We start from the raw sequence: 27,711 nt of genomic DNA, 5'->3' as shown, positions 1-27,711 counted from the left end.
CACAGTTGACTGTTTATTTCATAAAAGCACATTAATAAACCACATGAGCGTGTTTTTCATACAAGCTTTGCACTGAAAAAAAAAAACTTGTTTACATGCCTCATCAATTTAATTTAGTCCTGTGTAAAGACTATTGATGACATACTAAATACTACAATCACAGTCATTTATATTTCTTTGTTCCTTCATACATTTCACATGAATATGTTAACAAATAATCTTCCTATGAGATGTGGAAGTCACCATTGTATCTAGGACATATTCCTCCAACAGCTAGTCTAATAAAAGTGTGCTGTATTAGGTTTAATCATATTGAACAATTCATGAGACATATTCATTGCAGACAGTAGAATCATGATTTTGTCCTCTTTTCTTAAATCCATCCAGATTTCATTAAACTATTGTGGCCCATACAGGTCAATCTCTTAACTGCATTTAAATGTAAACCACACTCATTTAAAAACAAAAATAAAAAAAGAAACTATACACATGTGGAGGCCAGTCCCATAATCATACATTATTAATTATTACCAGTGTCTGGTATAGCTGAACAAAAGAACAGTTCTACTGAAAAAATAAAATAAGTAGCAAACACATTTTTTTGCCTCTGTAAAGAAGGTTTAAGGGAAGGTCTAAATGAACACTTGAGAGTGACTATGAACAGGAGTAATACTGAGAAAAAGGCAGCAGTTGGTTTTTAAGGTTTAAGTCACCAAAAACTTGCACAAGAGGTAAAGTGTGGACTGCTATAGGTAGAAGTGAGGCAAAAATCTGGCTATATAGTAAGGCTAAGCTAAGTATGTGTTGTTTTTAATGTCCACAAAATTTGAGCTGAAATACTTAATCCTTAACTGGTTCTTTAAAATACCATTTTAATTATTTTTTGAGTCTTTCCCATTTTCCCCAGGTTCCCTCCATTCTGCCATGAATGATGTGCTTCCCATTTTAAATTAATATATACTTTTAAAGAATCTAGATGAATCATACTTACTGTTTTATAACATTTACAACAGGTCTTCCTAAGGAACATCCCAGGAAAGACATCAGGATAAAAATGAAATAAAACAGTAAGTAACAAGAATTGTAAAATACAATTCAAGTGGAAGATAATTACTGGAGTTTCAAATACAAGATGTTGTTTTTACCAACATCTGGTAGAATCAAGTGTCCCTGTTTCATTAGTTTCAGGACTGAAGCCCGGAAATAATTTTGTTAACGAAAGATCAGTCTTCTGTTCTGCCAAATGTATGTTGTTAAAGTAACTTAGAAAAGATTTAGTTGTTTACATTAGAATATTACAGAAACAACTTTGGCAAAACTATCAGTGACAGCCGAATCATTATCTAGAGTTAAATATAAGGAAAATACAAAGGATTTTAAAGAGCAAACACTGCAGGTTAAAACAATTATTCACAATACTAAGAATGAATATAAGAAAAATCTCTAAAAGCATAAAAAGCCTGAAATCAAGGTATGGATGAATGAAACTCTTGGGCTTACTGACAATAACAAAATGGACAAAAGTACAGATTCTCTGTTTCCCCAGTTCCAATACATTTACACTGAAGTGGGTATAATTTTAACAATTGTTTACTTTTACGATGTATCCAGCGACTTCAGCTCCTCGACCTGTGACTCAAGATCTATTACCTGTAAAAAGAGATATTTTATATGACTGCTTAAATTTTATGGTCTAATTGACATATTTATAAACTGTGCAAAAGGACTGATCATTACTTAATATTACAGGAATCGCCACTTTACCTTGTCTTGGAGTTGTTCTGTTTCCTCCTTATGTGAAGCTTCGGTCTCCTCTTGAGTTTTCTGCTGAGCTGTTTTCTTCTTCAGTAACTCAATCTCCCTGTATGAAAAACAGAAGGCAAAGACACTAATAGATTTCTGAAATTATATTGAATACTTCATAAAATATGAATTAATCACTTGGCTGTATATAATCATTTTGGCCCAAATGAATAAAAGAAAAAGATCTTTGAAAAAAATCTAGTTTAAATATAGGTGCCTATAGTCCTTAGAAAATGTGATAATTTTGACTTGATGAATTTGTGAAGTGGTGTTAAAAGTAACAATCTCCTTGCATTTAAGATACACGAGTATACATATTTTAATCATAATTGTAAACATTTTTTGTTATATTTTTTTTCTTCCTCACATTAACTGTCATCATAAAAGAATTGTATCTAACTTAGCATTTGCATAAATTGCTTTTTTCATTTTATTTTGAATAAATTAATTGAGCCAAATAAAATGTGTCAAATCATGCTGTTTATATAAATTTGAAATATATTTGTGTGTGTGTGTGTGTGTGTGTGTGTGTGTGGTATTAGTATGTTTGTCTTTCAGAATGTTGTTATGTAATTCTTGTTTTAATTGTCATTTTAAGTTTATTTATTAGCTTTGGACATTCAATTAACACAAAATTACAATGTTCAAATAACAAAGGTGAATTTATGGACATATATTCATCTTTAAAGTCAAGGTTCAAGCTAAACAGGACCTTCAGTAAGAATGTGGATGTGAATCAGTATCTGTGTGTTTTCTCTCACTTTTGCTGATACTCTTTTATAAGGCGTTTGGCCTTGCTGTATTTTCGTTCTAGAGCCTGGTACTGAGCCTGAGTTTCTTTCAGGTGCTCATCCACAGCCTGGCAAAGACTCTGCGCTTCCATCCAATATCCCTCCAGCTTCTCCATGCGCTCCCGGTTCTCCTGCATGTTATGCTCCATCTGGGCCTTTTCAGCACGCCAGCGTTGCTTCTCCTGCTCTGCATGATTTAGCCACACATGAATGCAAACAGGTGATTACTTTTTTGGACTTGTTTTTGCAAATAGCAACATAGATCAAAACTTTGGAAACTGTAGTAACCCAGAACTCTTTGTCAGAGGAAAAACTTCCATATGTGTTCTTTTGAAAAAATTAAAGGCCTATAAATGGAAAGTCTGCCTTCATTTCCTCACGCTAATGGCATTGTAACTCTTTATGACTTTTACGAAAATTAAGAATGTAAGCTGTATTACAATGACAATCTTCCCTTCCAACAAGCTATAAAATATCATTAAAACATTACCAACTTGGTGCTTCAAGATTTGATGTCAGAATATGCCACAAATTATCGGTTTGTATATGCAGTCAAACCTGGTGCCTATGAATGTGTAAAAACATTAATCAGATTTGAGAGCTATGGCATGGAGAAGATTTTAACTCTTTCCCCACCAGCATTTTTTTAAAAAGTTGCCAGCCACCATCAGTGAGTTTGATTATTTTCACTAAAATTTGATGGCCTCCAGTATATTTTGCTGAATTAATATATGAATATGCAATATAAAAATAAAGATCAGAGCCTCTACTTTTAAACAAAAAAAATCAGTTTTATTCTAGCTTAAAGCATTCTTTTTTATCTATACTTGAATATAGGAAGGTTTCATAAGAAATGCATAATTTTGAGCAAAAAGGTGAGAAAATCACATTATTCAGTATGATTATCAAAGCATAAATCCAGTAAATCACTTTCATCAACACCTCCAAAGCTTGAAAGACATATACCACTTTTCTCTGTAACATTATGCAGTTTTCATTTATATGCTGTCTATTGCTGATGATTGCATTATTTCTCTTATGCATATGTGTATATAAGAGATTGCTTGTTTCTCCATCCTGTTCACGTGTGTTTTTGTCCGGGAGGTTTTGCACTCATTCAGAAGATGTGTAATAGCGCCCCCGAGTGTATAACAGTGAAAACATGAAAAGCCGTGAAAACTTGTCAATGGCAGGGAAGCATTTTCTTTTAAAAGACGAGATAACTCGTCAACCAGTCTCCTCCTGGCTTATATCAAAATCCTCCAACATACTTCTTTACAAATCCTCATTTTGTACTTTTAATTAGTGACCGTTGTTTTGTTTTGATCTCTCCCCTGCGCTTCCGCTTTCGTCACTTCTGAGCGGCGCACGCGCAAAGCCGACCCTTATACATCATCCGCCCGGAGCTGCTTCCATTTACAACAGTGAGCGCAAGTTCATTAAAGTTCATTAAGTTTTGAATATGGAGATTTTTCTTACAAAAACGCATCGATTCGCTATAGGAGGACTTTGTTCACCCCCCGGAGCTGTGTGAGATACTTTTTTATTAAAGATGGGCGCTTTTTATTTAACTTCTTTTTGACTGAAGCGCTGCAACACCTGCTGAGTGCCATTAAACAAATTGAAAGATCTAAGACAACTTTTAATATAAGTCTGACTGGATTCGTGTGAAAGAAGAAAGTCATATACACCTAGGATGACTTGAGGGTGAGTAATTTATGGACAAATTTTCATTTTTGGGTGAACTAACCCTTTAAGGCATTTATCTTTAAACCATTGCTTCTGGTCAAAATAGTCTATAATCCATAATAATGCTTCCACCAGTATAAATTGCATCTCCTGTTGTCTTCTGACACCAAAATCCACCAGCATATTTGTTCAGAGCTGCTTTTTCACTGGAGAAAGTAATAGTATGGATAGAGGACTCTTAGCTCTTATTTTAGCCTTAAGCAACAGTTAAAATCTTAATGCTGGATTTGTTCATTAAAAACATGCAGCATTTCATTCACAAGACATTAATAGATGGACTAGAGTCATGTGGATTATTATGATGTTTTTATCAGCTGTTTGGACTCTCATTCTGACAGGACCTATAGAGAATCCATTGGTGAGCAAGTGATGTAATGCACATTTGTCTAAATCGGCTCTGATGAAGAAACAAACTCATCTAAATCTTGAATGGCCTGAAGCTGAGAAAAATCAGAATATAATTTTTGGTTGAACTATTTTTTTAATCAAATAAACTTCAATTTTAAGTAATCTGGACTATTATTATGGTGTTTTTGGTCTTTTGTGGAACTTGACAGTTTGAATCACTGTTCTGCTTTTGTTGTATGTAAATGAGTAGCATAAAGAATGTCAAAACATCTCATTTTGTGTTCTAAATAAAGTCATGCAGGTTTGGAAAGACAAGTAAATGATGGCAATTTTCATTTTTATTCTAAGAAATCCTTTTTTTTAGAGAGAGATCTGATGACCAGTTAGCATGAAAAGTGTTATCATACCTTCCTCTTGAGCTGTTGGATCTCAGCCTGAGTCACAGCATGTTTGATCTGCAACTGTGCCAAAGTAGTACATGGGTTAAAGAATGTAACTAAAGTCTTTTGACATGATGAAACTTGCATTTTAATGGAAAAAAAACAAACAAACAAACAAACACAATGATTAGTTTGAATGCATTTTTCAAAGATGATCTAAAGTGACAGTTTGAAAAGACATTTTTAAGACTTTCAGTGGGTGGCTTATTATAAAATGTAACAAAAAAACCTACTGCAGCTATAGGTGTCTTTCTTGTCTTCTACAAGAAAGAGACCAATATTAACATGTATCAAGGGTGTAAAGTATATTTATTAATATTTTAGTTGTTATTTTAGTAAACTGGCTTTTTGAAACTACCACGTTTTAGGTGAAGGTATTCTAGTTACATAATTTATGTGGTGGAGTTTGTTCCATGTAAACAGTGCTTAATGAATAGTTACACCCCATGCTGATCTGTCACTTTCTTGCATCTTTGCTAAGAGACAAAGCAAAAGTAACTGGGTTTGTTTTTGCATATTTAAAGGGGTCACATGATGCGATTTCAAGTTTTCCTTTCTCTTTGGAGTGTTACAAGCTGCTCATGAATAGATAAGATCCCTGAAGTTGCAAAGACTAAAGTCTCAAACACAAAGAGATATTCTTTACAAAAGTTAAGACTCATCCACTCCCTCCTAAAACGCCTCGTTTAAACACGCCCCCACATGTCTACGTCACTGTGTGGGAATATTTGCATAACACCGCCCAAATGTTCATGCAAAGAAAGAAGGTGTAACTTTGATTCTCGCTGTAGTATTGTTGTTGCTGCCATGTTGTGGAGACGCTGTGTGTTTCATTGTGAAAGCAAAAATACTTTGTTTGGCCTTCTAAAAGAGGACGCAACTAGAAATCAGTGGTTAAGATGTATTTACAACACTGTTCCAGAACATTTACATATGTAAAGGATTTGCCACTGATGATTCAAACGCGAGTTTTGAGCAGTGTAGAGTAGCGCTTGTCGGTGTTCTGACCAGGACACGGCATGACAGTATGGTAAGGGGTGTAACATTTCCGTCACACGCTTGAGGCATTTGGCCAATCGCATTGGATACCTGGCCAATCAGAGCACACCTTGCTTTTCAGACCGATTGTCTTTGTAAAAAAAAAATGCCGCGTTTCAGAAAGGCGGGGCATAGAGGAGACACAATAATGTACAGTATGCGGAAAATAATGTGTTTTTTTAACCTTAAGCTGCATAAACACATTTAATTGAACCAAATACACAATATAATGTTCTTTTTAGCAACATCATATGACCCCTTTAAAAGACTGGATGCTCCCTAATTTGTATTCTATTAAGGGTCTTTGATATAAACAGAGACCTCCACAGTTTGTTGGAGTCTGTGGAGTTTGTCCGTTCAAATCGTTTATCAGCATACTGTATATAAATGTATGCACTTTTCCACCAAACATATTAGTATAGTATTTTAACCAATTTTTTTTTTTTTTTTACATTTTTGTCTTACTTCTTTATATTTGTGGGCAAGCTTCTCAGGGTCCACTTCTGCTGGTGACAGCATATCCTCATTCTCGGCCAAGTCAAACACCTCTATGGCACTAGGGTATGTAGGGCTCATCTCGTCTTCATCTTCGTCAGTGCCGTAATCACCCGACTAGAAGGGAAGGATAAAGCAACTGCCTTTTGTCACATGTTTTAAACATATTTTTTAAAAATGTCATAATAAACTAACTAAATATGATGTAACATTTTTCCATTCAAAAATCAGGGTACAGATATGGCGTTATGGCAAGGGTTATGCTGAAGTTTTATACTTAATTTTGGTGGTCATTTACACATAATATGTGTTTCACAATGCATTTTAGTTTATATCCAAACTTTAAATGTAAGACAAAGTCTAGTGTCACTCAAAGACATTCAATGTTGTGATATTGCATTAATTTGTCAATACCAAGTGTAGCTCACTTGACTTTTTTTTATCATATTGACCTCTAGGAAGAACAACTGCAGAGTATGCAAGAAGTATGAGGAAACGTTTTACAAACTGTAATATAATTTTGAAATTACAAATGTAATTTTTAATTGCAAAATGCAGATGCACTTTGCAATCTTTTATGTTGGATAATAACCCATTATATATGCTTCAATGCCATTTAGTGCACACATAATTTCACACCCATGAACACCAAGTCTAACCCCCTTAGCCCCCTTAGGTTGTTGTCATGATACCCTATCATTAAGCCAATGATGATAAGATAATGTGACATATAATGTTTAAAACTGTGATTAACATAGTCAAACATATCACACAAAACCTAAAAAGTGTTTAAATAAGCAACCTGAACAAACTGTCTGTAAATGAGTGACAATGTCCAATGACAGCGATTCAGCAGGTGATCTTCTTTTACTGTCTGATTTACTTTTAATATACTACTTTTTATTTACCATCTAAATGGGGACATTGCATAGACTTCTATTGTATTTATACACAGCTGCTTATAAATACTGTAACCTAACTATAGCCACAAAATCTTTTTCAATTTGTAAAAAACTTTCTTTAATTTTATACCAGGTTATATATATATATAGGCCTATCAGGTTTAGCTCACTTCTGAGTGCAAATTTGTCCCCAAAATATGGTTTAAGTAGGTAAACACATAAAAGTACAAAATTACAGACTGTTAACTAAATAAAAAATAAAAATACACCTATTCTAGGAAAGTACTACAGACCTCTTCCTCATCCCCCATGTAGTTGCCATATCGTTGTTCCATCATCTCCTGTTGCCAGCGCTCCTGTTCAAGGGTCTGCTGGATGAGCTGGGCCACTTCACTTTGCTCTCCTGGCTTCTCTCGGCCAATAATAAACCTGGAAACAGATCAGTTTTTCACATACCACATACCTTTATCACATAGTCTTTTACGTTAGACTAGAGGAAACAGTTCTCTATTTTTTTTTTTTTTTTGTACTTTAAATTCATCTTTTAATGGGGTCATAGTACATTTTCATACATTTCTCCTGAGGTCCACTTATAAAGACCAATATATTTAGAACTAAAAAAAATAATTTTGAGTTCTTCAGAATCAGTAATGGTCTATAATTCAACAGTGATTGCATTACAATAAGACAATCTGCACTGAAATTTGTCTCTCAGGTGGTTAACATCAGACCAAAATGATCAGGGATATTTTTTTTAAATAAACTGCATCTGCTCATTTCTAACGTGGGGTTTCCTTCAAAAAAGCATATGCAGAGTAGCAGGTCATAATACAGCCAGAAAACTACTAAGATTTGACTTTATAAATAATTATATATAAATGCTCTTTTTGTGCCTTTTGAAAGAGATCTCACAAACATCTTCTTGTAAGGTCAGTCAAAAAAATATGAGAAAAAAATATTTATAATGATGAACAATGGCAACAAGATTTATACTGTTGTTTAAGCTTACAGATCTATCTTGGCTAGTCTGTCTCCCCTGCTTTATATTTATCCATCCTCAATTTTCTCACTATTCTTTGCTATGTTGTGCATGTGTCCTCCACCCAGTGTCTGGTCTCATATAACCCTCTCTTTGTTCTAGCCTTGTTAACACTGATCTATCATAATGAAATATTCTTCTCTTCTAAATACAGTCTTTGTAACACATCATAATTGCAACTGTCACAATGACCCCCATTGGCTGAATGCTGAATGAACTGTGAAAATGAGTAGGGAAAGACAGTGACAAAGATAGTTAATGAACTCAAATCATTCTTTAAACACTTAAAGACCATATATTTGAGTACATTTTAAATGAAGGAAAATATTGTATCATATATATAGTAGGATATATAATATATATCATATATAAAGAAGCTTAATGTTGTAAAAATCAAGCAGATGTCATGGAGCCAAAAGTACAGTCTCTAATTACTTTGTATTTATTGCTGCTTTCAGTTCCTTCTGGGAAGTTGTTACGTATGATTTCGGAAGATGTAATTAAGATGTAATATGTCCAAGTAATTTTGGTTGAAGAACAAAGTATAAATGGGACAAAATCATGAAAATGAAGCTGCTTTAGAGCTAATATGACAAAAGCAAAGGATACAAATTAGGTAAGTAAGAGATGCTCTGTCTATGTACTTAATAATTCTTGAACTGCTATGTTAATCAAGACAAATGCAGTTTTGTCACACAAATCTGCTGTCTGATGAACAAATTCTACTGCTATTCTCAATACATACTATTTATAGAGTAAACATTTACAATTAAAACTTAATTGTGAGAAATACCCAAATAGTTTCTGGCATAATTTTTAATTTACACCCTCAGTTTCTAGCTGTTCCATACTGACATTTATTAAAACATTGTGGTGGTGCTCATGTGTGCTTCACTCATAAATGCGATAATTTCTGACATGAATTGCAGGCAGCATTAATTCACCATTACTTATGCCTAGAGCAAAAAGAGGACTTCACTTTTACTTATCTGTAGATAAATATAAATGAAACTGCAAAATGGGACTTCAATGAAATAAGATATCAGCAAGGAGATGACTTTTGTACCACACTGGTCTAAATCCACATGGTCTTACCGAACAGTGCCAGATGTGTTTCTCAGGACAGAGGCAGCAAAACTTTGAGTTACACCAACCAGGCTTGTTCCATCCACCTCCACTATCAAATCATTCACCTGGATCCTGAAAGAGAAAAAAGTGACCAGTGTGACCAGTGTGAAATGAGTTTCAGTAATTAAGTTAAAAAATAACTATGATGCTGTGGAATATGCATACCTGCCATCCCGATTGGCCGCCCCTCCCTCTGTGACGGTCTTGACAAAAATGCCAAGCTTCTCCAGGCCCATATCAGCTCCAGCACCCATCCCAATAATACTGATACCCAAACCCTCATTGTCTGTTGATGGACAACAAAAAGTGAAGAACTCAGTCCAGATAATTTAGTGTACAAGTTCTGTTGATCACAGTATGAACATACTCCACTCACCTTTTAGAATTACAAAAGGGCCATCATCTTATGAAAAGACAGGATTAATTGTAAACCATTACAGTTAAACTATCAGCAGTGTGAAACAAGATAACCCAGGATTCCTTTCACCTGGGGTTTAGAAAGACCCAGAGTTAACTCCGGCTGCATCCAAAAACTCAAAAATGCTGCCTTCGGAGGATGCATTCCAAGGTAGGAAGGCATCAAGGCACGTCCGAATTCAATGTTAGTTTCAGTTCATGTCTACTGAGATGCCTTCATTTGGCCGATTTTTGAAGGCAGCATAGATGTTTCCTTCACTGCCTTTGATATCCCACAATCCTATGCGCTCCATTCTGTGACCGTTAAGCCAAAGATTAAAGATGGCATCTGAAAGTTGCGGTCGGTGGTCAGTTTGTTTGTAAATGTATGTTTTTGATCAACGTTTCCACTTTTTATGTCATTTCTAGCAAGAAATTAATATTGCAGTAATGAAATATCCACTTAGTTATCACCAAAGCTCTCTATATTTTGCTGTAGATCATTAAACCGTTACACTGCCTCAGAAGCCTGTCCAAAATCAGTTTCATGATGTGCCTTCGTGCAAAAACGCTGCCTGCAAAGTCATTGCCTGATACGGCAGCGAAGCAGCAAGTCACCTGCCTAAGTTTTCAGATGTAGCCTATAAGTGTGAAAAGCCCTAAAGTGTCACAACACTTTTTCTGTCTTTAGAACTACATATTGTTTTATCATTTCAATTTTCAATAATCAAAGTTGTTTTTGTAAAAGAGTTTTGCTTGAAAAGTGTGCCATCTACTTTATATACTATTCACTGTCATTTACTATTGTCCTCTTTTTAGAACTGCATTACAGCAGAATTCAATTTTTTTTAATTTTGTTTGTATTAAAGGGATAGTTCACCCAAAAATGAAAATTTGATGTTTATCTGCTTAACCCCAATGCATTCAAGATGAAGGTGACTTTGTTTCTTCAGTAGAACACAAACAAAGATTTTTAACTCAAACCGTTGCAGTCTGTCAGTCATATAGTGTAAGTGAATAGGAATCACGGCTTTGTTCACGTCTTCTTCTTCAGCCAGCACGTGACGCGTCTTCTTCTTCTTGCTTGCTTTATGGCAGATTGCAGACTTATAAGTGCATTACCGCCACCTATCTCTCAAATGGACCATTGACACTCTATCTACAATCTCAAATAGGAGTGTCAATGGTCCATTTAAGAGATAGGTGGCGGTAATGCACTTATAAGTTTGTGATCTGCTGTAAATCAAGAAGAAGAAGATGCGTCATGCACTGGCTGAAGGAGAAGACGCAAATGCGCTCAGGACAGTTCCGACGTTGCTGTGAATTAGAGGTTAAAAAAAACGATATAAATACTGTTCAGTTTCTTGCACAGACCGATCGTTTCGTGTCTTAATTTGGTTTTGTTTGTGTATTTTTTTTGACTCTCAAAGCCGTGATTCCCATTCACTTCCATTATATGACTGCAACATTTTGAGTTAAAAATCTTCGTTTGTGTTCTACTGAAGAAACAAAGTCAACTGCCTTTAACTGAAAAATTAGTGTTTACTATTGTCATTTTGCATTATTGACATACTATTTTCCTAATTAATGTTGTTCAGTTGCTTTGACACAATCTGTATTGATTAAAGCGCTATATAAATAAAGGCGACTTGACCCTTTAATTTTAATTTTTAGGTGACCTATCCCTTTAACTAATGAAAAACTATTTTTCTGTTTAACACTGCAAAACTGCTTTGGCACAATCCCCAAAGTATAAACAACTTTCTAAATAAAATTTACATAAAAAAAGTCAAAAAAATTAAAATTTTTCCAAGAGTATTTTGCCTCAAATGTCAAAATAAAACATTCCTTACTGGGTAACAATTACACTACATTGTTTTATTTTTTGCACAGAATAAAAAGTACAGAAGTACTGTGAAAGATCTTCATTTCCTCTTTGACATTCTTCCTGTTGAGAGTTACTCTTTAAATACCCCTTTTTCACTCTCCTACTTCTTCCTTCATTTACTTTCTAACACACTTTTATTTGCTATATTGTGAATATAGTTACAGCTAAAGGGTGTTGTTAATCACAAAATGCAGTGTAGTATATTCACGATACAGTAACGCTTTAAGTGTCTTACTATTTTTATAAAACTTTTTTATTACTACAACACTACATAAAATATTGCGATTACATTTTCATTGAAGCACATTTATTGAGACACTGTCTATACCATGTAAACTAAGGTTAAAACGGGTATTACTGTATTAAAACACCCTACACAAATCTGTACACTACTACTTTTTTATCTTTTATTGTTACATACGCTTTAAATTAATCAACTAACATCATGTGTTTATTAAAACATGCTGAATTGCTAGTTGGAGGTTGGCTGTTCTTTCAACCATTTATCCATCCATCCATCCATACTGTCAAACTCTAATCTTTTCATCCATCATCCATCAATACACCCTGCCATTTATTGACTCTTCAGAGCATCAATCATTTCAACCCCCTCTCTGCAAATACCTTTCTCCAGTTCAACAGGGAACAGGTCCAGCCTTTCCACACGTTTCTCCAGCTCATATTCAGCAGAGGCAGCCATGGGGTCCACATCATCATTCCTCCTGTCATAGTCTTCATTAGAATAGGTTGTGAACACCTGGAAATTTGATCATAACCACATCTTTGCTTCAGAAAGTTTTTCAATCATATAATAAATTTAAAAAAAATCATTCCCTTTTCAGAACATGTAAATACTCCACTGCTTATTGATTCACTTCAATCTTTTGTATAATAGATTCAATAAAATATATTATACATGTAAATACTCCACTGCTTATTGATTCACTTCAATCTTTTGTATAATAGATTCAATAAAATATATTATAAAACAGCCAGATAGACTTTCCAGATTCAGCTCTCAGCAAGTATCTGACTGTGATTCAGAATCAGACCTTGAACCAAACCCAGAATAAGGATTGCACTGCTTGTGATTATACACAGATTGTTCTGAATAATATTAAGAAATAAATATCAAAAATATTAACCAGTTCACCACCTTCATTTAATGACATTGACTGAAGCTGCTCTAATTTTCTAAATTTTCTGAATAAGAGTTAACATTTACTCTCCATCAGTTCTCACAAAGATTTGGTCTGATAATTTTTCTATGATTTCCCATGTTTTCATGACTGGGTCCCCCAACAAAACCTCTGTATACTCCCCTCAATGATTTCTTCTTTTTTTATTTTTTATTGTCTGATCACTTGGCACACGTATACTCAATAAGCTGCAGAATTTGAGATATCAATCATTTCTGTACCACAAATGGTATATGCAGACGATTACACAAGTTACACAATTTAATCCTTATTGATATGGGTTTCAAATCAAGGAAGCTTTCTCTGGGCTAATTATTATTATGTTTGTGGCACAAGTCTATATGACATTGCTGAGGCAACAACTGGCACCTTTTTAGCCATTACTATTAATACAACCATGTTATTCTTTGTTTCATAGCAACGTTATACTTTCCTATAAAGCTCCAAATTTTATTATCTGATAGTTCTTCCAGAACATTGACTGGATTCAAATAATTGTCTCTTGCTATTTACTGACATTTTAAGTGTTGCATGCTGTTTGATTGTAAACTTAACTTTATCTACAGACTGATGCACTGACTATGCTATTGAAGTGGCTCTCTATTGAAAGCAAAGCTGTGTGGGCAGAGCAGGTGTGCCCACTTCACAGCAGCTCTTGAGGCTTTACTGCTAGTTTTATATAATCTTTTTAATGTGGGTGCAGGAACCAACTTAACCTGGCCTGAACACACATGAATGCTTTAAATTTATACTGTTACTTTGAAATGCTTTAGGCGACCATGCTTTGATACACAGCATGTACATCTCCATTTTACTTTTGTATTGCAGCGTTCTTGGGTTTCTTCTTTTGGCCAAACATTGCAGTTGTTCTCCAAAGAGAAGGTAACACCAGAATGTATTGTAAGAAGCTTAGTCTAAAAGATGGCAAACAAACCCAAATAAACTGTTTAGACATTATAAATATACTTTTAATTAATTAAAATAAATATTTGTGTGTGCTATGTATTTTTATGAAAAGAATTTCCTGTTTGGTTGACGTCACCAAGCCCTGTTTTTTTTAGCCACCTATCATATAGAGACTATTTTTAAGAATCCAATGGATAAAATCAAGTCCTGCCCTACTTTTTTCCCTTGAATATCCTGTTTCACTCAGAAATAAGTCACATTGCAGAAGTAAAATGTACTGTGAATGCCTTTTCCTGTTATGTAATGAAATAAAAATAACACCAGACCATCTTTATTCCCAATGCCAGACAACCACCAGCATGCTAAATCCTCATCCCTCAATTCCACCCACTCATGTCCTGCCACAAGCATCCCACTGTTAAAAGCACATTCCACATTAAACATAACCCCTGAGAGAAAAATTGTGCTTTACTCCCATCTGTGCTTTAAGTCCACCTGCACCTATTCCCCAATAGCAAAATGAAGCATCCAATACACCAGCTGAGACCAGCTACCATGGGCACATGATTCAGTGATTTTTGGTGGTGCCCGGTGGACACAAACATCGGATTAAGAAGGGGGAGGATAGAATGAGAGAGAGGAAGAGAGAGACAGACAGTAGTGCTCCAGTTGTGTGAGAGTGCCAGAGGTCACATCTCTTAACAGATGGTGAGGAATACCCCTCCTCCGCTCAAACTCTGCTCACTCGCCCTGGCTCTGCTGCCCTACTAAAAGTATGAATGACAATAAATGTTCAGTAAATTTCATTAATAGTCTATAGGAATTGCGGTTTTCTTGCTCAAGAGTTGGAAGAATCTCATGAAATCTGTCAACATGTCTAAGCCTATTTTAAGACTATTAAGTTAATTTTCTTTAAATTACTGTAAAGTCAAAGTTTAAATCTTATTACGGTTTAATATAGAAAATTTTCTTCCTAGAGTTTTGGGGGGGATAGTGCTTATGACAATAATAATGCAAAAAAAAAAAATGTCTGCTGATGCAACACGAAACACTTGTAACGATGAACAAAATAAAATATGAGAAGTTCTAACAGGAAAACCCATATAAGGAATACTGTTAATGGGCTGTCGGAAAAGAATAAATCCAAATAACATGGTTGAAAAGTTGTTGGCCACAACCACTGACATTTTCTGCACTGCTTGAGGTCGGGAAAAAGAGAGAGTTGCAGTAAGATTGGTTCTGTTCCAGGTGACAGGAATAGATTTGTGAACACCAGAAGGCACTCCATGTTTCTGCATACATAAGGCAGAGGTTTTCCTGTGTTTTCCCCCCATTCTCTTCAAACACACGTTACTATATTTCCTATTCTTCTAGCTACTAGTAAATAAGCATAAAATATTAAATGAATGGTGCTGACAATATTATAAAATATTATAAAATGTTATGTATTTATGAAATAAAATACAATAAAATATAATTTAGTTGCACCGTACTTCTCACTGGGTCATGCTAGTTTTGAAGTTTGCAAAAGTAAACTGATTTGGTCTATGCAGTGGATCATATCCACTTCTATTTATATAAGTGCACACACTTTAACAATGAGACATCAGTTGAATCATTGCCCTGGCTGACAATATGTAAAGAAATGCAATTTTAATAAAACATTTAAAAACTCTTTGTTCAGTAAAGTAAGCAAAATTGTGAAATACTGGCAAAGGAACAGAGTACACTGCAAAATACATTGTATGGACCTCAGCACCTTCATTGACCCCTAAACCAGTAACACTTAACACCATCATGGTAACACACTATACTGAAGTAATGCAATAAATATTAATTTAACAACATTTGATGTTAACATACAACCCTAATAAAAATAATTGAAAAGAAAAAAACTAAGAAGAAACATAGTTATTTCAAAGAAACAACATAAAATTTGAAATGTTAACACAGGGAATGTCAATTCATGGTTTTTCACTGTAAATTTTACATTCTATTTCACTTCCAAAAACTGTATTTTATTGTAAAATTGCATGAAATATCCATTGCAGTTTATCACCGTATATAGTGGGGGCATTTATGTTAACCATTTAACAGGTTTTGCTGTATCCTTTTCACAGTTTTTTACCGTTAAAATCACAACCGTTTTTACAGTGAAGGTCTTGTAATTGTGTTTGATTACCAGGGAATGCATAAACAACTGAAAACAAAGTGGACAAAATGTGATAATGTGAAAAAATTGATAAATGTGTCTTCCAAATGCATAAATGTATATAAATCAAAGGGGCCACCATACTGCACCAAAGTATTTCACAATTTATGGCTACACCATGGATATGATCTAAAATAGCAGTAATATAGCTCATACAAACAAAGCTTTCCCAGAACAATTATGCAAAATACATGCCAGGCAGGCAAAAGATAACATATAGGCAGTCATTCCTGAACATCATCTATATCCTGCTGTTCTGAGGCTTTGTTCAAAAATGTAGCATATGGTGAGATACTGAGAAAGCAAGCTGGATTTTATCCTAATGATGTGCTGGGACTGACTAAAGAATGAGGGATGGATGAATGAGCCACTACTGCTGTTCAAATACGATTGCACTTCCTATAAATATACACCTCTCTGTTCTAATTATATATAGGAGTAAAATCATACTACAAAAATGCACTAATAAGCAGCCTTTTTTCTTAAGATAGCATATCTTATATAGGTTTCGAGATGCACAAGGCTGGAATGTGAAGCAGGCCAAAGCCACCTTGATGTGAGTACAGTCAAACTTCCTGTATTGACCCTCAGGCGCAGAGGTGTGAGAAACGGCTCTCTGTCTCACTCACAGACAGTTCTGGGTTGTCTGCATGATCCTGATATATCTGTCAGCTGTCTACAGAAATGCCTCAAAATATCAGACCAAATTCATTGCTGCACATTTATTCCTCTCCTAAACAACCCACTAAAATATACCCAAGCCAGATGCACTTCCACTTCTTTCTGGTGTTAAACAAAACAAGATTTTAAATAAAGTACTATTTTCCATGCATAAAAGCTAATAATATACCAAACACACACATTAAATAGATCATTAGAGTACAACAACTGTCTTGTCTTCCACAGTCTTGATTCTAAAATGGTTTTAAAAACACATTTTTAAGCAATATAGAATTTTTTCATGAAATATGACCCAGATATTTATTTGTAAGTTTCACTCACCAACATACAGCTAATAAAAATGTTGAATAGCTACACTCCAAAAAAAAAGTCTGTAAAAACAATGCCCAATGTACTGTGTTAACATGAAAAGATTTTTTGAATTACACATTGAATTGTATTTCAGGGTTAAAGGAAATATTCTTAACAGATAATGGCATTTTGTCATGGCAGGATATTACCAGTAGAGATATATAACTTTACTAATCATTTCACAAACTTTAACAGCCTCTCTCTCCAGATATATATTAATTTACTGATACTCACATTTATAGTTCAAATGATTCTGGATCACATGGTGACGTGTAAAATATAGAAATATTTTTTTCACCCTTTTATGGAAAAAACAAACTGACTGTGTAGATAGAGAATGAAACAGAGAGAGACTCAATGATAAATGTTGTAAGTTTGAGCATTTGGTGTGCACAACGCCTTGCAGGGGAGGACTGACAGTGACAATACTGCTATTTATAAGCACTGCCAAGCCAGAGAAAGAAAGAGAGACAGGGAAATGAGTAAAAAAGAGAAAGAGAGGAGAAAAAATAGGATTAAAATGGGAATGAGTGACTTGGAAGTTAAAAAATTAAAGGAAGATAAAAATCAAAAAGAATACTAGATGAACTTAAATGAATATGTTCATCTTAAATGAATAGACTATGGGTTGAAGAAGGACACAGAGAGGAGAAGAAGTGAGCAACTAAAAGAGGGGCAGAGAGAGAGGGAGGGAAGAAAATGAGAACAAAGCGGTTAGTGTGAGATCTGCCTCTTAGGTCAGCCTCAACTCTCCAGCCTACAGAGAGAGAGAGAGAGAGAGAGAGAGAGAGAGAGAGAGAGAGAGAGAGAGAGAGAGAGAGAGAGAGAGAGAGAGAGAGAGAGAGAGAGAGAGAGAGAGAGAGAGAGAGAGAGAGAGAGAGAGAGAGAGAGAGAGAGAGAGAGAGAGAGAGAGAGAGAGAGAGAGAGAGAGAGAGAGAGAGAGAGAGAGAGAGAGAGAGAGAGAGAGAGAGAGAGAGAGAGAGAGAGAGAGAGAGAGAGAGGGGAGTTTAATAAAGACCCAACACCCTAGCCAGCACAACAGGCCTTGTGTTTGACGGAGAGCTATGAAATTCATTTAGGGAGAAAACTTTGTCCCAAATTCTGTCTGCAAATAAGAAAGGGGGTGAAAAAGGACAGAAGGAGAGAGAAAGAGACAGAGAGAGTGACACGGCCACTTACTGACCAACACAAAGGCTGCCACAGCTTGGCAGCGACTGAATGCTGTCTCCTCGGCCTGCAGCCTCTATATGATCTCACACACCAGTGAAAAACACTGTATGAAGTCTCCAGATTGAGAATGAATGGTTAAAAACATTTTTTACTTAATTTAAAGGTTGCACAGAAATGCTGATGCAAAGTAATTGCTCAATCAACCTTTTTGACCATAGACAGTGGACATGTTTGCAAAACCTATAGCAATATTATTTTTCTCCATTGCAGATGTGGGTTGCATTAAACAGCCTGGTTGCATTAATAGATATATTATTTTTAGTCGTGGGCCGTTATCGGCGTTGTATGTGCTGCGTTAACGTGAGACTCTTATCGGGCGATAAAAAAAATATCGCCGTTAATCTATTCTCAAAATTGGGTTGGGAACTGGGTCTATACTACGCAAGCTAAGATGACTTTCACCGTGATAGTTCAGCGCGGATGTATACCTAGACGAATTGCACTGTAGGGGGCGAGAACGAGTCTTCGAACCTGTGTGTATGCCTACTGTGAAATTACCAAGCTTCCCAAAAAAGCCTCAAAAGACTCACGCCTGTTTCACACATACTCCATCTGCAGTGCGTATGCAGTCCGTGTGCGTTACGTATGTGGTGCAGAAGCAGCACGGACTCATTGTGCTTCACACAAGACGCGTTTGCAGTCCGCTACTGATCCGCGGCTGTTTAGTCCACAAACACAACATTTGTTCATCATTCTATATTTCAAACCATGTAAGAAAAAAAAATGTGACTCTTATCACAGAACAGTAACAGTCTTACATAATCATAGACATTAGTTTAAACTTAATAAATATAAACAACATATTATTCATGCATTTGACTTCTAGGTTTGCTCAAGCTGCTCAAGCAAGCGGCAAAACATTTAAACACAACAATTAGCCTACTTTTCTTGTTGGGATATCGCAAATATTTAAAATTAAAGCACCACTGACAGAAACAGTCGACTCTCGTGCCTATTGCATTTAAATCTTTATTACAAGCAATCGCACGGTTCTTAATGAACTTTGTTTTTCTGCTTCCATAAAAGTGCATGTTGCCTCGTTTATCTAAAGGTGCTCTTTTTCTTGTTTTAAACTTAGCCAAAAACCCATGTGTTGCGTGTATAACACAGAAGCCTTTAATTAGTATTAATTAATTGTGAAATTACTGCATTTCCGTGTCAATCCATGTTAATTTTTACCGCGAACAATGCGCTGTCATTTTTATTCAGCGCATGCAGCACAGCAAAAATAGACTCGGTACGTAAACGTACAGACGCACCGCTCCTGGAACGCACTGATGGACCACAACCGCGTGAACCCTGGGATCCGTTAACATGGGTGCGTAAAAAAAAATAAATAAATAAATGCAACGCATACGCACTTCATAAACAGAATAAGTGAAACAGTAAAAATGTTACTTTCAAACTGTTCAACTCTGATTGTTCCACACCTAAAAGTTATACCACAAACAAAAATACCACACCTTAAAGGGATAGTTCACCCAAAAATCAAAATTATGTCATTAATGACTCACCCTCATGTTGTTCCAAACCCGTGAGACCTCCGTTCATCTTCGGAACACAGTATAAGATATTTTAGATTTAGTCCGAGAGCTTTCTGTCCCCTCCATTGAGAATGTATGTACGGTATACTGTCCACGTCCAGAAAGGTAATAAAAAACATCTTCAAAGTAGTCCATGTGACATCAGAGGGTCCGTTAGAATTTTTTGAAGCATCGAAAATACATTTTGGTCTAAAAATATCAAAAACTACGACTTTATTCAGCATTGACTTCTCTCCCGGGTCTGTTATGAACGCGCCGTTCACAGCACATCCGGTTCGCGAACGAATCACTCGATGTAACCGGATCTTCTTGAACCAGTTCACCAAACCGAACTGAATCGTTTGAAACGGTTCGCGTCAACAATAAGCATTAATCCACAAATGACTTAAGCTGTTAACTTTTTTAACATGGCTGACACTCCCTCTGAGTTCAAATAAACCAATATCCCGGAGTAATTCATTTACTCAAACAGTACACTCACTGAACCGAGCCAGATAACGAACGAAACATTGACTCGTTCTCGAGTCAAGAACCGTTTCTGTCGGACGCGTGCGATTCGAGAACCGAGGAGCTGATGATACTGCGCATGCGTGATTCAGACTGGCACACAGCGCGTCTGAACTGAACTGGTTCTTTTGGTGATTGATTCTGAACTGATTCTGTGCTAATGTTATGAGCGCGGGTAAACCGAAGGCTTGAATCAAGGGCAATCATCGCCAATGAAGTCATTACGTCGAGTGCAAAATAACTGGTGAACCGTTTTCGGCAACCGGTTTATTGAATCAAACTGTCCGAAAGAACCGGTTCGCGGAGAAGAACAGAACTTCCCATCACTACCGGTGATCCGAAAACTGATGCAACCGGTTCTTGACTCGAGAACGAGTCAATGTTTCGTTCGTTATCTGGCTCGGTTCAGTCAGTGTACTGTTTGAGTAAATGAATTACTCCGGGATATTGGTTTATTTGAACTCAGAGGGAGTGTCAGCCATGTTAAAAAAGTTAACAGCTTAAGTCATTTGTGGATTAATGCTTATTGTTGACGCGAACCGTTTCAAACGATTCAGTTCGATTTGGTGAACTGGTTCAAGAAGATCCGGTTACATCAAGTGATTCGTTCGCGAACCGGATGTGCTGTGAACGGCGCGCTCATAACAGACCCGGGAGAGAAGTCAATGCTGAATAAAGTCGTAGTTTTTGATATTTCTGGACCAAAATGTATTTTCGATGCTTCAAAAAATTCTAACGGACCCTCTGATGTCACATGGACTACTTTGAAGATGTTTTTTATTACCTTTCTGGACGTGGACAGTATACCGTACATACATTCTCAATGGAGGGACAGAAAGCTCTCGGACTAAATCTAAAATATCTTATACTGTGTTCCGAAGATGAACGGAGGTCTCACGGGTTTGGAACGACATGAGGGTGAGTCATTAATGACATAATTTTGATTTTTGGGTGAACTATCCCTTTAAGGCAAAGCATCCCTTAGCTAATGCGGAAGATGGCCAAGCAATGTAGCGCAGGGGAAGAGTCGTCGTCAAACTACTATGTTTGAGTGCAGCACAGCTCTATCAGTACGAACAAGTACATCTTATTGAACATAATTTGAATGCCTTCGGCAGAATTCAAATGAGCCATTTTAATCTAGATTAATCTAGATAAATTCCAAGATTACAGTAATATTAACCCAGATCAAAAAAAAAAATCATTTTATGAAATTTAAAATTTTATACATTGTCTTTACATTGCAAGTGCTCTACCAGGTGAGCTACAGAGCTGTGACATGATATACAGCCAAGTATGGTGACCCATGCTCAGAATGAATGCTCTGCATTTAACCCATCCAAAGTGCACACACACAGCAGTGAACACACACCAGGAGCAGTGGGCAGCCATTTATGCTGCGGCACCCGGGGAGCAGTTGCTCAGGGGCACCTCAGTCGAGGTATTGCCGGCCCGAGACTCGAACCCACAACCTTAGGGTTAGGAGTCAACTCTCTAACCATTAGGCCACGACTTCCCCCAAGTTTAGCAAGATTACTACTTCACAAACGCCATACATATGTATGCAAATGTATTCCTGCAAGTCATACAAATGTATTTCTTTACAAATCACTACTATGGTAAAAGTGTTTCAAGGTCATAACATAATATTGTGCAAGGAACACAGTGTTAATTGATAATCTTCCCCTGTAATTATAATTTGTGTAAAAAGGAACAAAAGTTGTTGGTGTTTATTTCAGTCTTATTTCCAATAAGATTGGGATGAAATGTTTACATTATTACATTTTCGGGGAAAAATAACAGCCACAATGCTAGTGTTTTTTGTATATTTGCCATTATATGCTAAGATGTTCTGTTTTTAGTTTTTGTCTGTGCCAGGGCTGTCCAGTCCTGTTCCTAGAAGGCCACTTTCCTGGTCCAGTTTTGTCTATGATGTTTGCTAGGTTGTTTTTTTCCCATGGAAAGTGGAATGTGAACATTATGCTAAATGTCTCCTTTTGTGTTTTTCGTAAGAAAGAAAGCCATACATGTTTAGATGACAGTAGTAAAAAAAATTCAGTAAAATCTGACTCAAACAGCTCATGGTCGTTTTATTGTGATTTCCATCTCTACAACATGACTACAGACCTTGGAGTTGCATTCTTTCATTCTCTTGAACAATCATTAACAGACTGCAGGATCATTGTGAGTTTGGTTCTCACAAACAGCATCAGCCCTGACTATTTCAAAAGAGCTTCTGTTTTTCTGTGGGTTTCTCTTATCTATCAGTGATACTGACATTGCCACAATAAGTCTAACCCTTACTTCCATCTATTCATAGGTCAGCTAGTTTTACTCATCACTCACACGAGGGCTTTCGTCATGTTTTCGCATTGACTGCATCTAAAAAACTCACACCTTCTGGAACTGGGCAGCTCATAATTACATTTTTATGTATAGTTGTATGTATGTATAGTTAATACATTTATATTTATATGTCATTAAAGAAGATTTCTGAATGCTCAGTTTTCTAATAATGATTTGTAAGTGGGTATTTCATTTGCATGAGTTTTCAAAAATGCAGGTTTACATTTATGCTAAAACCTTTTTGGAATTTTAACCCCTGTTTTAGCTAAATGTTTGCTTGAAATGGACATTAATACTGTATAATACCATATGTGACCCTGGACAACAAAACCAGTCTTAAGTGTCAATTTTTCTAAATTATGATGTATACATCATCTGAAAGCTGAAGAAATAAGCTTTCCATTGATGTATGGTTTATTAGGTAATATTTGGCTGAGATACAACTATTTGAAAATCTTGAATCTGAGAGTGCAAAAAAAAAAAAAAACTTTAAAGGTGCTGTATGTAAGATTTTGACTCTACTATAGCATAAAAATACCATAATATGTTTGCAGATATTTAAGAAACATGCTAAGTTAACATACTTGTTTATCTGAAAAACAATGCTACAGTCTTTTATTCTCCTTTGAAAATGTGCGTTCCGGGCCAGAATATCTGTGTTTGTTTTGGTTTGTGAAACCCACCCACTGCCAGTTTACCCAACTGTATTTCGGCACCCCAGGTTGCCTGTTGGCAGAAAACACAGCGCATTTCATTTCATTCATCGTCAAGTGCGCTCTTTTTTTGTCAACAATCTGGCAACCTACGTGTGCGTCAAGTCTGAGGAGGAGGGGCCGAGTGAAAAAACACTCTCCAATATTTTGAATTTGGTTTGTGAAACCCGCCCACTGCCAGTTTACCCAATTGTATTTCGGCACCCCGGGTTGCCAGTTTGCAGAAAACACAGCGCATTTCATTTCATTAAAAACCAACTCCAATATTTATGTCATCAATCTGGCAACCTACGTGAGCGTCAAGTCTGAGGAGGAGGGGCCGGGTGAAAAAACCCTCTCCAATATTTTGAATTTGGACTGCAATACCTAGTTCAACCACTCAGTGTCAATCCTACATACAGCACCTTTAAAGTTGTCCAAATGAAGTCCTTAGCAATGCATATTACTAATCAAAAATTAAATTTTGATATATTTATGGTAGGAAATATACAAAATATCTTCATGGAACATGATCTTTACTTAATATTCTAATGATTTTTTGCATTAAAGGAAAAATCGATCATTTTGACCCATACAGTGTTTTTTTGGCTATTGCTACAAACATAGCTACCTGTGCAACTTAAGACTGGTTTTGTGGTCCAGGGTCACATATGTGAACAGAGTAATATATGTAAATCTTTAAACTAATCCTTGTGAAGTACTGTTTTCTAATAATGTCAAATGAAAAGTTTTACTTCAAATTACTTTTGGAATCATTGTTAATATAAGTTAAGTTATATATTGCTACTTGCTATGGCTTTATATGTATTTATAGTTTAGGGGGAGGGACATTCTCATTCTAGAGACAATTTTATTTGACATAGTGTCCTGAAAATATCTGTTGTTAAATGTTAGATTGGTTTCATGTTTACACAGCTCTACAGAGCAGAACTAGCTACATCCTGATCACAAGCAGGCCAGCTTAGTTTATCAGACACATTGTCTGAGGTATGTTTGTTACCTCAGCCATTGATGTCAGGTCAGCATTTGTCCTGGATAAATGTCACACCTAATCAAAGAGAGGAAGCGCTTGGGAGAGAATAGATGCCAAGACAAACCTAGTGACAGTCTGGATTATGTTATATTCTATTCAGCTCATTCAGTCTGTGCCAGTCTGCAGCCTCTAAAAGCGTACCAACAGTTACAGTGACTGAGGCTTCTACAGAAACTGATAAATAAAAGACTGAATAATATTATAATGTATGAAGTTCATTCATTCACTCATCCCAACACATATGCCAGTCCCTAGGCAACCATATTAAATGAACCAGACCCCTATCATTCATTTTAAAACAAAAGCCAAACATACAAGACATAAAAAACCAAGTTCATCTAAATACAGAGCAATCAAAGGCATTATAAAGGATCCTTTTAATGTGAATAAATATGTGAATCTCCTACCTAAAAAATGGTCAGTGTCCTAATTTCTTGTTAAATATTCCTAATGTCTAATTAATATATCAAATATGCACACACTGAAAATCAAACCCTCCATCATAACTCTCAAATCTCATGAATAATAAGATTTTCTGGTTATAAGACTTGTGAGATCCAGTGGTGTCTGGTGTCAATGATGCAAATTACACTTTAAAGCTACAGCAGAAGATTTTCAGTAAATCATTTCAATTTTCCTCATATATGGACTGCCTTTATGAAACTGTTATTTATCATTATAGTATTTATTTGTCCTTTTTGGAGCTTAATAAAGCATAAATCAGTGGTCCTCAACATTTTTTACTCTAAGGGCCCACGTTGTCCAACAAAACATTTTGGCCTCATATTTAGGCAATTTAGATATTTATGCTGTAATTATGACAAGTGGAAGTATTGATATATGAATGATTCAGGCATTTCACAAGCTATCTATAAACAATATTACAACAGTAATTAAGGGATAAGAAACATTATTTCAGTTTACAGCTTGACTTTGTGTTTTAAAAGCATTTTAATCTTGACTACGGTTAAATTATTTTATCTATAAATAACTATTTATTAATTTAAATACTTTTAAGTTATCCTGAGGCCCCCATTTGCAGAGGCCCATTGATTGAGAACCACTGCCCTAGTTAGAAAAGGCAGGTGAAATGTTCTGCAAAATATCTTATTTTGCATTCAGAGGAAGAAAGAAGAACATACAGGTTTGGTATGATGACAGAATTTTAATTTGTGGTGAAATATTCCTTTGAGGTATAAACTCACCTTAATGGGTGCAGTGCTGAATTTAATTTTCCTGCTCGGGGGCGGATCCTCCTCCGTCGGTAATCCAACAATCTCAGAGCAGCTGGACTCTGGCTCATATACATCATCTTCATCCTCCTCATCCTCAAGCTGGCTACCACCAGAGTCTTCTCCTACTGCACTGTAGGCACTGATATCCACCAAATCAGCCTTAGAGTAATTCTCCTTCAGAGTACCATCATCATCCTCCCTCTTACTGACCCCCACTGATGGACGAGCATGTCCATCCTCGCCCTTCCTTCCAGTGCCAGTGATGCCAGACTCCATAGTGTCTCTCTCAAGGGCCTCTCCGTTGGAAGCAAGTCCCCCATTTTCTAAATTACGTACATCAGCAGAAATAAGAGTACCTTTTGCCTCTGTGGCACTGGCCTGTCCGGACTTACACTTATCTAGAGTCTTAGATTCATTGGCACTAGATTCAACCGTCTCCCCTGTCTTTTTCTCTTCCAAGGACTCTGTTGTGATGCCGTCTTGAAGCTCAGAGGCTCCATTAAGGCTGCTACACCTCGCGTCTTGTTCCTCCTGGTGCTGATTTACTCCATCTTCCTTGTTTGCCCCTGAAGGAAGAGCGCGTACCCGTTTGGTGATGATTTTTGAGTTGAGCGCACCGACGCGGCCGGTGACCCCGCGCAGAGGCAGCGGGGGCGTGTTGGATAGCCGGTGCAGGTTGTTTCGCAGCTCGGCGGCCCGCTCGAAAACGGCGCTGAGCTGGCTGACGGTGGGCGACACGGCCTCGCCGGTCCCACCGATCGCGTCCAAGCTATCCAACGACTCCGTGCTGCCGTTAAAACGCGCGACCACATCCAAACGCGACGCATCCTGAAAGCCCGCGGCGCGTTCTTTCTTCAATAATACGCGATTAGAAGCCGCCTGCCTCTCCTGCTGCTGTTGCTGCTCAAAGATCTTCCTTGTCTCCTGTAGCTTCGAGTATCTGGGCGACGCGTCCGTTTTGCTATCGAAGCGGTTGACGCGCTCGGAGACGCTAGATCCCAGTTTGAGCAGAGCGCTGTGATCCACGTTCTCGTTCAGGCTACCAGCCCGCGGGAGCGTGAGACGCACCGCTTTGCTGTCACCGTTTGCCTTTTGCGCGTCTTCAGCCTCGGTGGGTGAGGATGCGCCCATCTGCATGAACATGTTCTTGATGCGGTGCACGTTCGAGCCGTATGTGCGACCGCGGCTGGTGGGCTTAGGCTTGCCATCCTGAGCGTCGCCGTTATTTAAGACATCGTTCGCCGGCTTCAGCGCCTGAATCCCCGCCGCCTCGTACGCGTTGCGGTGAGGAGAGGGGCTTCGGAGCGCGGTGGTGCTCGCTGGCTTGGAGGAGGATGAGGAATCGGTCTTCATCATGGTCTGTTAGGCTTCTCCGAGGCGACGCGATAACAGCATCTCTGAGCCCGTGGCCCAGACGTTTCTGTCAGGACAAAACTGTCGCTGATGAACAATAATGTGCCCTGGAATATGACGAAGAGAACAGTGAATTAATGCCCATGAATGCGTGTAGAGTATCCGTCAGCGGCATGGCACAAGCAACGCACCATCTTCCCGTCTGTGAAAAAAAACGCTGATTAATGTGTAAATCACACATGCATTGATGAACGACTAAACGAGAAACTAGAACAGCGATGAGCCCTGGATTTTCACGACAGATTGTGCGTTTATAATCCGGATCGTTTTGATCTCTTGATTTAGTCAGCTGCAGCTTTCTGCCTTTCCCACTGATGCTGCAGC

At 36.9% G+C, this 27,711-nt stretch overlaps 1 protein-coding gene across 1 annotated transcript; it reads right to left on the bottom strand.

Moving 5' to 3' along the window:
• On the bottom strand, positions 1-27,711 carry LOC109058323 (neurabin-2-like). Its single transcript, XM_042735151.1, has 10 exons — positions 25,945-27,711; positions 12,642-12,774; positions 9,899-10,019; positions 9,701-9,805; positions 7,860-7,995; positions 6,635-6,781; positions 5,099-5,152; positions 2,565-2,794; positions 1,765-1,861; positions 1-1,650 (listed from the first exon to the last, which is right to left on the bottom strand). The coding sequence occupies exons 1-10, from the start codon at positions 27,328-27,330 to the stop codon at positions 1,597-1,599; spliced, it is 2,463 nt and encodes an 820-aa protein (XP_042591085.1). The 5' UTR covers positions 27,331-27,711; the 3' UTR covers positions 1-1,596.

Source organism: Cyprinus carpio, chromosome B12, assembly GCF_018340385.1.
Source record: "Cyprinus carpio isolate SPL01 chromosome B12, ASM1834038v1, whole genome shotgun sequence".
In the NCBI taxonomy this organism is placed as follows: Eukaryota; Metazoa; Chordata; class Actinopteri; order Cypriniformes; family Cyprinidae; genus Cyprinus; species Cyprinus carpio.
The sequence above is the reverse complement of the archived record's forward strand: the minus strand, read 5'-3'. Positions and strand labels throughout refer to the sequence as shown.

Bases quoted from the DNA above. Each gene is read 5' to 3' on its own strand.
- LOC109058323 (XM_042735151.1), bottom strand. From the start codon at position 27,330: ATGATGAAGACCGATTCCTCATCCTCCTCCAAGCCAGCGAGCACCACC. The intron at 9,806-9,898 runs GTATGCATATTC...TTTCTCTTTCAG, and splicing joins GCGGCCAATCGGGATGGCAG to GATCCAGGTGAATGATTTGA. The intron at 7,996-9,700 runs GTAAGACCATGT...ATCTGTTTCCAG, and splicing joins AACACATCTGGCACTGTTCG to GTTTATTATTGGCCGAGAGA.